Consider the following 10,767-nt stretch of genomic DNA (forward strand, 5'->3'; position numbering starts at 1 on the left):
CGATGGGGGGGGGGGGGCGAATATTGTGTGCGATGTATGGATATGGGGGGGGGGTCGGCTACAGGGGGTGGCCATGCGCATGCGTTGGTGCTCGACGAGTGGACCCGCAACGATATGGTGCCCGAGGGCGTGCGGGTGGTGCTGGTATCAGACGGGCCAACGGCATGGTACTCGGGCATGATGCCCGGCGCGGTGGCCGGCATGTACCAGCCGGAGGAGACCCAGATGGAGCTGGCCGAGCTGGCGGCGGCGGCCAGGGCAGAGTTTGTGTGTGAGGCCGTGGTCGACACGGTTGTGTATGCTCCAGCCGAGGTGGGCGACGACGGCAAGACCGGCCACTTGGTGCTGGCGAGCGGGGCCACGCTCGGCTTCCACGTTGTTTCGTTTGACGTCGGCTCGACCACTCGCGGGGCAGAGACCGTGCCCGGCGTGGCCGACTACGCCATCGCCACCCGCCCCATTTACGAGCTGCTCGGAAAGCTCAAGGACGCCGAGCAGGCGCTCGGCGACGGGCGCGGGCGCGATGCCCCGCTGCGGGTCGTCGTCGTGGGCGGCGGCGCTGCAGGCATCGAGCTCGCGGCCTCGTACCGCGAACGGGTGGTGCGGAGCGGGCGGGCGGCACCCGAGGTGACGCTAATCACGCCTGACCCGATCCTGCACCAGGCCGCCGGCGACAAGGCGGCGGCCGCGGTGGACGCCGCGCTTGCGGCCCGCGGCATCACCATCGTCACGTCGACAGTCGTCAGCGAGGTGGAGGCCGGGCGGGTAGTGGGCGAGCGGCGCGAGGGCGACTCGGGATCGAGCCTGGCGTTTGAGGCGGCGTACGACGTGGTGCTGTGGGCAACCGGCGCCGCACCACAACCGCTGATGGCGACAATGGCCGAGAGCAACGGGGAGCGGCTCCAGTTTTCGGACCGTGGATACTTGGCGGTCGGGTCACAGCTGTGTGTGGCCGGTGCCGAGTTTGTATTTGGCGCTGGCGACACGGTGAGCCTCACGTCGGCGCCGTGGGTGCCCAAGGCTGGGGTGTATGCGGTACGCGAGGCGCCGGTCCTTGCGCACAACCTGCTCGCGTTTGTGACTGCCAACCGCGGGCGACTGATCGGCGGCGCGCGGAACGAACCGTGGCACACCCACTCGCTCACCGAGTACCAGCCGCAGGAAGGCTTCCTCTCGCTGCTCGCGATGGGCGACGGCAGCGCGGTCGGGGTGTGGAAGGGCATGACGTTTGCGGGCTCGTGGGTGTGGCGTCTCAAAAACCACATCGATCGCAAGTTCATGAACAAGTTCCCACCGCCGGACCGGCCGGCCAGCAGCAGCGCAAGCGGGGGGGCGGCGGGAGCTCGTCGTGTGCCATCCAGTAAACGCGAGACGCTTAGCCACTTGGCGTGAGCGCCGAATAGTCGGCGGCGACCTGGGCGAGATCGAGCGAGGCGAGGACGAGGTCGTCGGCCGAGACGCCGTGCTGGGCATAATGGTGGAGATAGGCGCGCGAGTCCATCATGGCGTCGGCCTTGGCCAGGAGCTTCGCGAGCGGGGCGACCGCGCCGGCCGAGTTTGTGAGGAGGGTGGCGGACTTGGCCGAGGCCGAGCCGGTAGCGCCACATCGCGAGGCGCGGACAAGGCAGCCGTGGTGCGGAGCGCCAGTCCACGGGGCATACAGCGCCGGATCGACAAACGAGGGAAGGTACGGGAGTGTGGCTGGGAGGTCGGGCCCGCGGAGGAAGAGCGCGTTGGCAACGGCGACGTTTGCGGACCGCGAGCCGGCCTTGATCCGCCAGCGGATGCCCTCCTCCATGGGCGCGTTGGCCACTAGCATCTGACGGAGGTGCTTGAGGACCTGGCCCCACGAGTTGGAGGCAAAAGCGAGTGAAGCTGGCGGGAGCTGCGGCAGGGTCTTGATGGAGAGCAGCTTGAAAGCCGGGTGCGGTGTGCAGGCGAGGAGCGGCGTGAGCGGGTCGTCGGGCGGAGCGAGAGGCGGCGGGAGAGGCGAGGCGGCGGCAGCGGTGGCAGCGCGGGCGCGGGCCTTGGGCAGCAGCGGGTTGCCAGCCGAGGCGGCGAGGTAGCGGTCGGGTATGTAGCCAAGCGAACAGTCGATGCGGGCGGTGTCAACGGCGGCGGCCGGGAGGAGGACGGCGGCGAGTTGCTTGGCGAGGACGGCGTTGAGATGGTCAAACGAGACGTCGCGGATGTTGTGCAGCTGGGTGACGACGGCGTGGGCGGCGTCGTTGGGCAGGAGCACCACGCCGTCGGAGACCGGATACAGCGAGCTGAGAGTGAGGAGGGTGTTGTAGTTCTGAACAATGACCTCGCCGGTGTCATACGGCCAGACAGCGACGTTGAACAGGGCCGCGTCTCCAAAGGCATCACGCAGGGCAGTGGTCGTCCGCGCGCCAAGGCCCGAGCCGGTCCCGCCGGCCAGCGAGTGCAGCAGCAGCAGGCCGCCGAGCGCATCAGCAGCCTCGGCTTCGCGGCGGACGGCGTCGACGATGGCAGCCTCGGACGCGGCGCCGTGAACATGGTACCCGTACGCCCAGTTGTTGGCCGAGCCCGACTGCTGGCACACCACAGCGTCAGCCGGGTAGTCGATAAGCCCGCTCTTCTCCGCGGCCGCCAGCGTCTGCTGCACCACCTTGGGCTCCATGTCCACCAGCACCGCCCGCGCCACCGTCCGCCCGTCGCCGCCCTCGCGCAGCAACGGTGCGCCCGTCACGCCGTCCTTGCCCACGCCCTCGGCATACGTCTGCAAGAACTCGCGCCCGAGCTGGTTGCCCGCCTGGCCGATCTGGACAGTCACCACGGCGGGCGTCGACGAGGCGGCCATCAGAGTGCAGTGGGGTGAGATGAGATCGCAAGTGCGGCTCAACGCACGCAAGCGCAAGGTCTGGATGGCATGTGGAGTGTGGACGGATGGGTGAGGGAGAAGGAGATTGAAGGAGGAGGGATACGATCAGGGGGGAGGGGGGGGAGGGGGGGAGGTGATTTAGTAGGTTTTGTGGAGGCGATCAGTGATCTGGAGTTTTTCAATGAGACAGGAAGAATGGGAGGCGCATACGGCCAGGGAAGCGATCATGAAGCGTGCTAGCCTCTCTGAAACAACACTCCAGTACGTGATATGGAACACAGAAGCTCCCAACGGCTCCAGTTTCCTCACCCTGCACGCGATCCAAGGCAGGAGACGCTCTCCCTTGCTGGATCACTAGCCCCTGCGTGTGTGTAGGGTGGCGGATCACCCCTACTCGGCCCGGCTCGCGCTCACGCCGGTCCGATCCATGTCCTGACTTTTCCCCAAGGTCAGACCCCAAGTCCAGGCGCATCATGCGTGCGACGAGGCTCACGGGCAAGCTTGCGCCTAGTCGGGCCCGGGGAGTCCCTTCCTACGGTCAGGGGCTTCGTTCGACGTTCGGCCGGTCCGTAGACACTCTAGTCTACATCATTAACATTGCGATCAGAAAGCACGAGAGGGAGATCTTCAAGTAGTGTTGTAGTATGTATGTATGTTTGTGTGTGTGTGTGTGTGTGTGTGTGTGTGTGTGTTTGTGTGTGTGCTGTGGATAAGATGTTCCGGTCTGACACCTCCCCCTCTCCCCCTCCCCCTCCCCTCCCCCCCCCTCCGCTGCCACCTCCTCTGCCACTCTCCCTCGTCTCCGTCCACCTGTCCCTCCCCCTGTGCACGCAGGTCACGGAAGCATGGCCGACAGTGCGGTGCAGGTAAGCACCTTCTCACCCCCTCCACCTCCTCCACCCCTTCCACCCTCTCCACCCCCTCCTCCCCTCTCCCCCTACCCTTCCCTACCCCCATCACCTCCCACCCCCCCGCCATGTCCATGGTCTGGTGCAGGTAGGGAAGGCCACTGTCGGCGAAAGAGGCGGTCACCTTCCGACGGTAACCATTTTTTGCCTGTTGGCTTGGGAAAGGGGGGGGGGGGGACCAAGGGGGGGGGGGGGTAGGGAAAAGACAGAGGTATAGAGAGGGTGACTCACAAGAGGGGATGGGGACGGTGGTGATGACCATGGTGGGGGTGGGTTTATGGGACAGACGGAGATTGCTGCGTTGCAGGAGCAGGTCGCCCGCGACCATGAGGCACTTCGCAAGGCCTCGCTCAACGGGCAGAAGCTGATGATGCTCTGCCTCAAGATGAACCAGAAGCTGAACCTGATGATGGAGATGGCGAAGAACGCGGTGGAGAGTGTGCCGATGGGCCCGAGTAACGAGGCGGTGGTGGCGGAGCAGCCACTGATGTGCGGGTTTATGAACATCAAAGCCAAGAACGAGCGCAACTGGAAGCGGCGGTGGTTTGTCCTCCGCAAGGGTGCGCTGGCGTACTACAACGATCAGAACGCGACGACGCCCAAAGGCACCATTCCGCTGGCGGTGTGCGTGGTCGACGGGCTCAAGGTCCGCGACAACATGCAGCGGCCGTGCATGGCGCTGGTGGTCGAGGGCCGGACCCTGTACTGCGAGGCCGAGACCAAGAAAGACAACGTGGCGTGGTTCCTCGCCATCAACTGCATGCAGCAGCAGCTCGACTACTCGCGCAAGCTCGAGGCGCAGGGCATTGAGCCGGACACCCGCATCTTGGCCTTCTTTGACCATCCGCTGCGGACAGAGCTCGCCCTCGACGACGTAAGCCTCTCGGTGGAGGCCATCACGTCGATGGAGTCGACGATCCGGTTCCACTCGGCGCTGGTCTCGCTCTCGATGCAGTCTGCGGCGCTGCGCGACGAGCACGTTGAGTCGCTGGCGCGTGCGTTGTCGGGCAACAAGTTCCTGCAGACGGTCCGGCTCGGCTCGAACGACCTTGGCCCGGCGGCGGCGGCGTCACTGGCGGTGGCGCTGGAGAAGAACGCGGTCATCACCGAGCTCAACCTTGCGGGCAACCACATTGGCGACGACGGCGTGCTTGCGCTGGCAAATGCACTCGGCTCGCGGCCGCCGCTCGCAGTGCTGGACCTCTCGGACAACGAGGTTACCGACGAGGGCTTTGCGCACTTTGTCGACACGCTTGTGACCGAGTCGTACCCGCTGCCGGCGCTGGAGTTTTCGTCAAACGCCATCACGTCGGCCGGCGTGGTCGGCTCGCTGGTGCCTGCGCTCGGCGCGCTCCCGTCGCTCACCCGCGTTGCCCTCGCATCCAACGCCGTCGACGACGCCGGCGTCGCTGCCATCCTCGGCGCGCTGCCATCGTCGTCGCTCCGCGAGCTGGTCCTGTCTAACAACCCGTACGCACACGAGCAGCACGTCGAGGCCCTCCTCGCCTCCCTCCTCGCCACGTCGTCCCTGGTTCTCATCGACATGGTTCCGGTCGTCCTCGACGAGCAGAGCATCGCCACGCTCCGCCTCCTCCGCGACAACGACGCGCTCGCGCTTTGAACAAACACCTCCCTCTACGCCTGGCTGGCCCTTCATTCGCTGCGCCTGCTACATGTACTCGGCAAGATCGTCGCTCTCAGAGCCGCTCTGGTCGTCGTCGGACGACGAGACCGATGGCGGAGTGACGGCGACGGCGTCGACGATGGCGTCGTCGCCAGAGTCGTCTGCAGTGACCAGGTCCTCCATGATGAGCAGCGAGAGGAGTGCGTCGATGGGCAGCGGGAGATCGACCATGGGATTGACGGCAAAGTCGATGTACAGAATGACGCGGTCAGAGGCCGCCCAGTTCCAGGCCGAGTGGCGGTAGGTGTCGTCGAAAACGACGGCGTCGCCGACGGCGCGCCACTCGTGGAGCAGCGGGCCGACGCGGAGGCCGGTGGCGACGAGCGAGCCGTCTGCGCGGTACTGGTCGGCAAGCGGGTCGGCGATGGCGGCCGAATCCGGCTCTGGCACGACGATGGACATGTGGAAGGCGAGCGAGCCAAAGCGGAGGCCGGTAAAGCCGACGTGCGGCTTGATCTGCGTCCGCGGGCGGAGGCGCGAGAAGCCTGCGACGCGGATGGAGGGGATGCGGTCAAGCATGGCGGCGGTGCGCGGGCAGGCGGCACAGTTTGCCTCGACGCGCTCGCCGTGAGCCGGAATAAAGCCGTAGGCGAGCCAGTCCGGGTTGGTCTCGTCGGGCGCCACGTTGTTCCACCACGAGGCCCAGCCGCCTTGGACTGCCACGGCGTCGGCAATCGACTTGAACGACTCATCGCCGGCCCAGCCCGAGTAGTTGCCATCGAGGGCAAAGACGGGATCGGCCGCCTCGGGCCGCATCACACTCGCCAGCTCGGCAGCCACCACGTCCGCGTTGGCCCGCAGGTCGTCAAAGATGGAAAACATGTTGGCATCAAACATGTGTGGGCCCTGCAGGCTCTCCGCCGCGCACCCGGCGCACGAGCACGCTGGCGGCCTGAGCTCCCACCCTTTCGGCGGCCCACGTCCCTGCCTCCCCGACGACATAGTGGCGGAGAGTGTGGGGTGAGCGGGGTTGAGTGTTGTTGTGCTGTCTCGTGTGCGTGAGCGGGGGTGGAGTGGTGTGGTGCCGTGTGGTGGCTTTGCCGGGAACGACAGGGGGCTGAGGGGCCTTGTCAGGTGGTTCGCCCACGCGGCAGGTGGGGGGGGGGGGGGTGCTGATCGGCTGCAATTCACTAGAGGCCACGACTGCGGCTGGTTGTTCGGCAGCTGCAGCGGCAGCGGTAGCTGTGGTGGTGGTGGTGGTGGTGGTGGTGGTGGTGGTCCTGGGCGGCAGAGGCTTGATCGCGCAGCGGTCGAGCGTGGTCGTACCAGGCGTGGCTCGGCTACAGGCGAGACACCATCGACTGGGCTCGGGAAGTGCCGGCTGCGCCACGCATAGAGGCGTTGGTCAAACCGTAGGGGAGAAGTGGCTCGTCGGCAATAAAGGTGTAGGCGGCGGCGGCATCGGCGGGTGCATCGGTGGTGGCGGCGTGGTGGAGAAGGAGGCCAGCCAGGAGAGTGCGGGCAAGGCCAAAGGAAAAGAGACGAGAGTCGGGTGGCGTGAGGGAAGCGCCGAGACTGACCAGCTTGTTGGCGGCAGCAGTGACGAGGGCGGCGAGTGGGGCGAGATCGGTGGCGGAGGCCGGGGCTGGCGATGCGGTGGCAACCTTGCCGGCCAGCCACTCGATCTGTGCGGCCAGGAGCGGGAGGACGGCGGGGTTCTTGGTCAGCACACGCAGCGTGTCGAGGGCGAGGACGTTCGAGGTGCCCTCCCAAATGGCATTGACAAAGTTGTCGCGGAAGACCCGCGGCAGGCCGGTGTCCTCCATGTACCCGGCGCCGCCCATGCCCTCGAGCGCGTCGAGCATGCCGGCGTTGGCGAGGCGGGCGCCGTACATCTTGCACAGCGGGGTGACAATGCGTAGCAGGTCCTCGCCAGACTCAGCATCCAGGCGCGGCAGGAGCCACGAGCTGGCATCGTCTGCCGGCAGCGGGAGCGCGTCGACCTCGACCGCGCCGAGGAGATCGCTCACAAAGACGGTGAGGAGCGAGAGCGCCGACGACACAGCCAGGTTGCGCGAGAGTGTGACAACATGCAGGTCATGCTGCAGCAGCGTCTTGCCAAACGCGCGTCGCTTGGTCGAGTAGTCGAGAAGGACGGCGTTGAGGTAGGCAAGTCCCGAAGTCGAGCCGATGAGGGCGTGGATCCGGGTGAGGTTGAATAGGAGCGAGATGAGCTTGATGCCGTGACCGGGCCTGCCAATGAGCGTCGCCCGTAGGCCGCGGAGCTCCAGCTCGGCTGTCGGCAGCGACTTGGTGCCAAACTTCTCCTTGAGCCGAGCCACCCGGAGGGAGCCGTTAGCGATGTTCGCTTTCGCGTCGACGGCCACAAGGAAGAGCGACGGCTGCGGCGGGCGGGCACCGGCCGGCTGCGCCGCGTGCGGATCGTCGGCGGCGTCGTCCACAATGTGGCCGAGGGTAAACGCCAGCTCGGCAGTCGCTGCCGAGGTGAAGAACTTGTAGCCGTGCAGCGCGTAGTGCCCGGCGTCGTCGAGGGCGACGGCCACGGTCTCGCACGCGCGCACGTCGGATCCACCGGTCCGCTCGGTCATCCACTGGCCGGCACTGGCGCCGCCATCGCCTGGGCCGAGCAACGCCTCGTACGCCTGGTGCAGCTCGTCCTCGGCGGCGCCTGTGAGGCCGAAACCAGCCGGATCGGCCAGCAGCGTCTCGGCCAGCCGCGCCGCGCCATCGGACATGGCCAGTGGGCACGAGACCATGCCCGATGCCGGCGCAAAGACATACAGCATGGCAGCTTGGACCACGCGGGCGTGGCGGCCAAAGACAGCGCGGCCAGGCCCGTAGCCCGTGGCGATGAGGCCCTCGTCACGGGCAGCCGCCGAGAGCAGCTCCCACGCCGGATCGACAGCGACAGCCGATGCGTCGGTGCCAAAGCCGTCAGCGCGGACCAGGCGCGGCAAGGCACCGGCCTCGGCCACGGTAGCCAGATGATCGGCCGCCACTGCGTACTCGCCACCCGGGCGGGCACAGCGGGCAGCGAGGGCGTCAAGCCAGGCGTGGGCTGTCACCGCTTTGTCGGCCGGCAGGACCGCATCGAGGATGCCCGGCAGCGGCGAGGCCCTGTACGGGTTGTCTGCCACTGATGGCGGCGTCTGGACAAAGTACTGTTTGTGCATGAGTCAAGTGTATGTGTGTGTATGTATGTATGTATGTGTGTGTGTGTGTGTGTGTGTGTGTGTGTGTGTGTGTGGTGAAGGTGCTATGGGCTCATCGACGGCAGTCGCAGTCGTTGTCGCTGCCAAGGTCTCAATCATGGCCATCATCATGATCATGATCAGTACACTCCAGCAACAGCCTCGCCGAGGGACGATCCTTGCCCCATCGCAGGCCCCTATTCGTCTTGGGAGCATGATCAACAATTGCATCCCCCCAGAGCGAACTGGCCATCAATATCAATCCCCACAGGCCCCCCTCTCCCCCCCCCCCCCCGCCCCCGTCACTCGATCCGGATCCTCCGCCATCACCATCACCATCACCGACAGGGCACAGAGGGGGGCACAGGGGGGGGGGGGGGGGTGGGAGAGGAGGGTCTAGGTCACCTCTCGCTGTACATCCCTCCATGTCTGCACAAGCTCCTGCTGTTGTCTACGCATACCTCAAGGCCCAGGGTTGGGACAAGGCCGCCAAGGCCATGGCCAAGGCCTCTTCGGTGGTACGGGCCAATGACCGGTCCCCTCCCCTATCCCCCCCATCCCACCTGCCCGCCCCCCCCCCTCCCCTCCAACTCACCCCCCTCCCCCTATCTGCCATCGGATGCCCATCGCAGGACACTGGGTCGGTTAATGGCTCGACTCCATCGCTGGAGAAGGCGCTGGAGGTCATGGCTGTCTTTGAGGCTGCATACGATGCCCAGAAGGCTGCTACGCCCAAGAAGGCAAAGGCTGACGCAAAGGGCTCGTCGTCGTCATCGTCGTCGTCGTCGTCCTCCTCATCGTCGTCGTCGTCGTCGTCGTCGTCGTCGGCATCGCAGGCTACTACGGCCAAGGCTGCCAAGGCGGCGGCGTCGTCGTCTTCGTCGTCGTCCGATGCCGACGACGATGCGGCTGCATCGTCTTCATCGTCGTCGTCGTCATCGTCGTCGTCGGCGGCGGCGCCTTCAAAGTCTGCACCGGTGGCTGATGCCGACGCCTCTGCGGGCGCGGATGCCTCGGGCAAGTCGTCGAACAAGCGCAAGCGCTCGTCATCGTCGTCGTCGTCATCGTCTGGCTCTGGCTCTGGCTCTGGCTCTGGCTCTGGCTCTGGCTCGTCGTCGTCGTCGTCGTCGTCGTCGTCGTCGTCGTCGTCGTCGTCGTCGTCGTCCTCGATGGCGCAGCCAGCCAAGAAGAAGAAGCTGAACAACTCGACAGCCAAGCCGATGGCGGGCAAGGGCGGGCCGCGGGCGCCGTCCACGCCGTTCAAGCGGGTCGACGACTCGCTCATCTACACGGTGCCCGAAGCGCTGCGCGACAACTCATACACCGGCCCGCACGGCGGTGACTCGTACGGTGCGCGCGCGTTTGAGGAGATGGTCCACACCCGTGGCAAGGGCTTTACCAAGGTCAAGAACAAGCGCAAGAACTCGTACCGCGGCGGCAACATCAACTCGGCCTCGGTCAACTCGTACATCTTCTCCGACTCGGACGATTGAACACCTACCGTGCCGTACCATCAGCAGATGCACCCACTGGGAACATCGTACGAGACGCCAGCCCGGGGCGACGGCGCGTAACTGGTAAAGACGAGCGAGACGCCACCGACCGGGGTCGACTCGATCATCCACAGTGGATTCCCGCCCCAGCAGAACAACAGCCGCGCCTCCGCGCTAATCTCGTACACATACAGCGTTGCCGAGCCACGTGGCTGGCGGCGTGGCCGGTGACGCGCGTTTGCTCGCGCCACGGCGGCATCTGCCAGCGTACGCATCGCTTCCGGACTCGACGGCGGGGCGGCCGGACACAGACCGGCCTCGCGGGCGTCTGCCATCCGTGCAAGAAGGTTCGGCGGCGTGGTGGAGCAATGCACGTTGCCCGATCCCGCACACAGCCGGCCATGGAGGCAGCGGGCTGTGCACGAGCCACCGCTGTCGTAAGACACCTCGGACGATGCGTTGCGGGCAAAGAGCACAGTGGCCTGGTTCGGACACGGCTGCGGCTGCGAGCTGCTGCACTCGATGGAGACCGAGTTGCTGTCGAGGAGCGAGTACCAGAACGTCGAGCTGCCCGATGCCAGAGCCTTGGTCGGCGCCGATGGCCACGACCCATTCGCCATCACTTGCATCGAGTATGAATGCGGAACAATGGGCTGTGATGGATGGATGGATGTGTGTGAGGGGG

General features: G+C 66.2%; 5 protein-coding genes across 5 annotated transcripts in view; 3 read left to right on the top strand and 2 right to left on the bottom strand.

Moving 5' to 3' along the window:
• Positions 1-1,392, top strand: part of AMSG_05826 (pyridine nucleotide-disulfide oxidoreductase) — a gene marked incomplete at its 3' end in the record, with an annotated part of 1,726 nt that extends 334 nt beyond the window's left edge. Inside the window, exon 2 of the mRNA XM_013901774.1 lies at positions 65-1,392. Within this exon, the coding sequence (XP_013757228.1) occupies positions 115-1,392 (1,278 nt within the window). The 5' untranslated portion in view covers positions 65-114. The remainder of the gene's footprint in view (positions 1-64) is intronic.
• Positions 1,393-3,655: 2,263 nt separating this feature from the next.
• Positions 3,656-6,034, top strand: AMSG_05828 (NOD3 protein). The gene is made up of 2 exons (XM_013901775.1): positions 3,656-3,711; positions 4,040-6,034. Exons 1-2 carry the CDS (start codon positions 3,691-3,693, stop codon positions 5,372-5,374), a joined length of 1,356 nt encoding a protein of 451 aa, XP_013757229.1. The 5' UTR covers positions 3,656-3,690; the 3' UTR covers positions 5,375-6,034.
• On the bottom strand, positions 5,423-8,571 carry AMSG_11911 (uncharacterized protein; the record flags this gene model as incomplete). The annotated part of the gene is made up of 2 exons (XM_013901850.1): positions 5,423-6,329; positions 6,722-8,571. 2 exons carry the CDS (start codon positions 8,569-8,571, stop codon positions 5,423-5,425), a joined length of 2,757 nt encoding a protein of 918 aa, XP_013757304.1.
• Positions 8,572-9,014: 443 nt separating this feature from the next.
• Positions 9,015-10,189, top strand: AMSG_05831 (uncharacterized protein; the record flags this gene model as incomplete). Its single annotated transcript, XM_013901776.1, has 2 exons — positions 9,015-9,107; positions 9,222-10,189. 2 exons carry the CDS (start codon positions 9,015-9,017, stop codon positions 10,080-10,082), a joined length of 954 nt encoding a protein of 317 aa, XP_013757230.1. The 3' UTR covers positions 10,083-10,189.
• The window catches only part of AMSG_05832 (uncharacterized protein), a gene marked incomplete at both ends in the record, with an annotated part of 882 nt that continues 217 nt past the window's right edge, over positions 10,103-10,767 (bottom strand). The window contains one exon of the mRNA XM_013901777.1: positions 10,103-10,666. Coding sequence (XP_013757231.1) covers positions 10,103-10,666 — 564 coding nt within the window. The remainder of the gene's footprint in view (positions 10,667-10,767) is intronic.

Source organism: Thecamonas trahens (assembly GCF_000142905.1).
Source record: "Thecamonas trahens ATCC 50062 unplaced genomic scaffold supercont1.27, whole genome shotgun sequence".
In the NCBI taxonomy this organism is placed as follows: domain Eukaryota; order Apusomonadida; family Apusomonadidae; genus Thecamonas; species Thecamonas trahens.

Excerpts from the sequence above, each read along its gene's own strand:
- AMSG_05828 (XM_013901775.1), top strand. The coding sequence starts at position 3,691 with ATGGCCGACAGTGCGGTGCAG. Across the intron at positions 3,712-4,039 it reads TGGCCGACAGTGCGGTGCAG|ACGGAGATTGCTGCGTTGCA; the intron begins GTAAGCACCTTC and ends TTTATGGGACAG.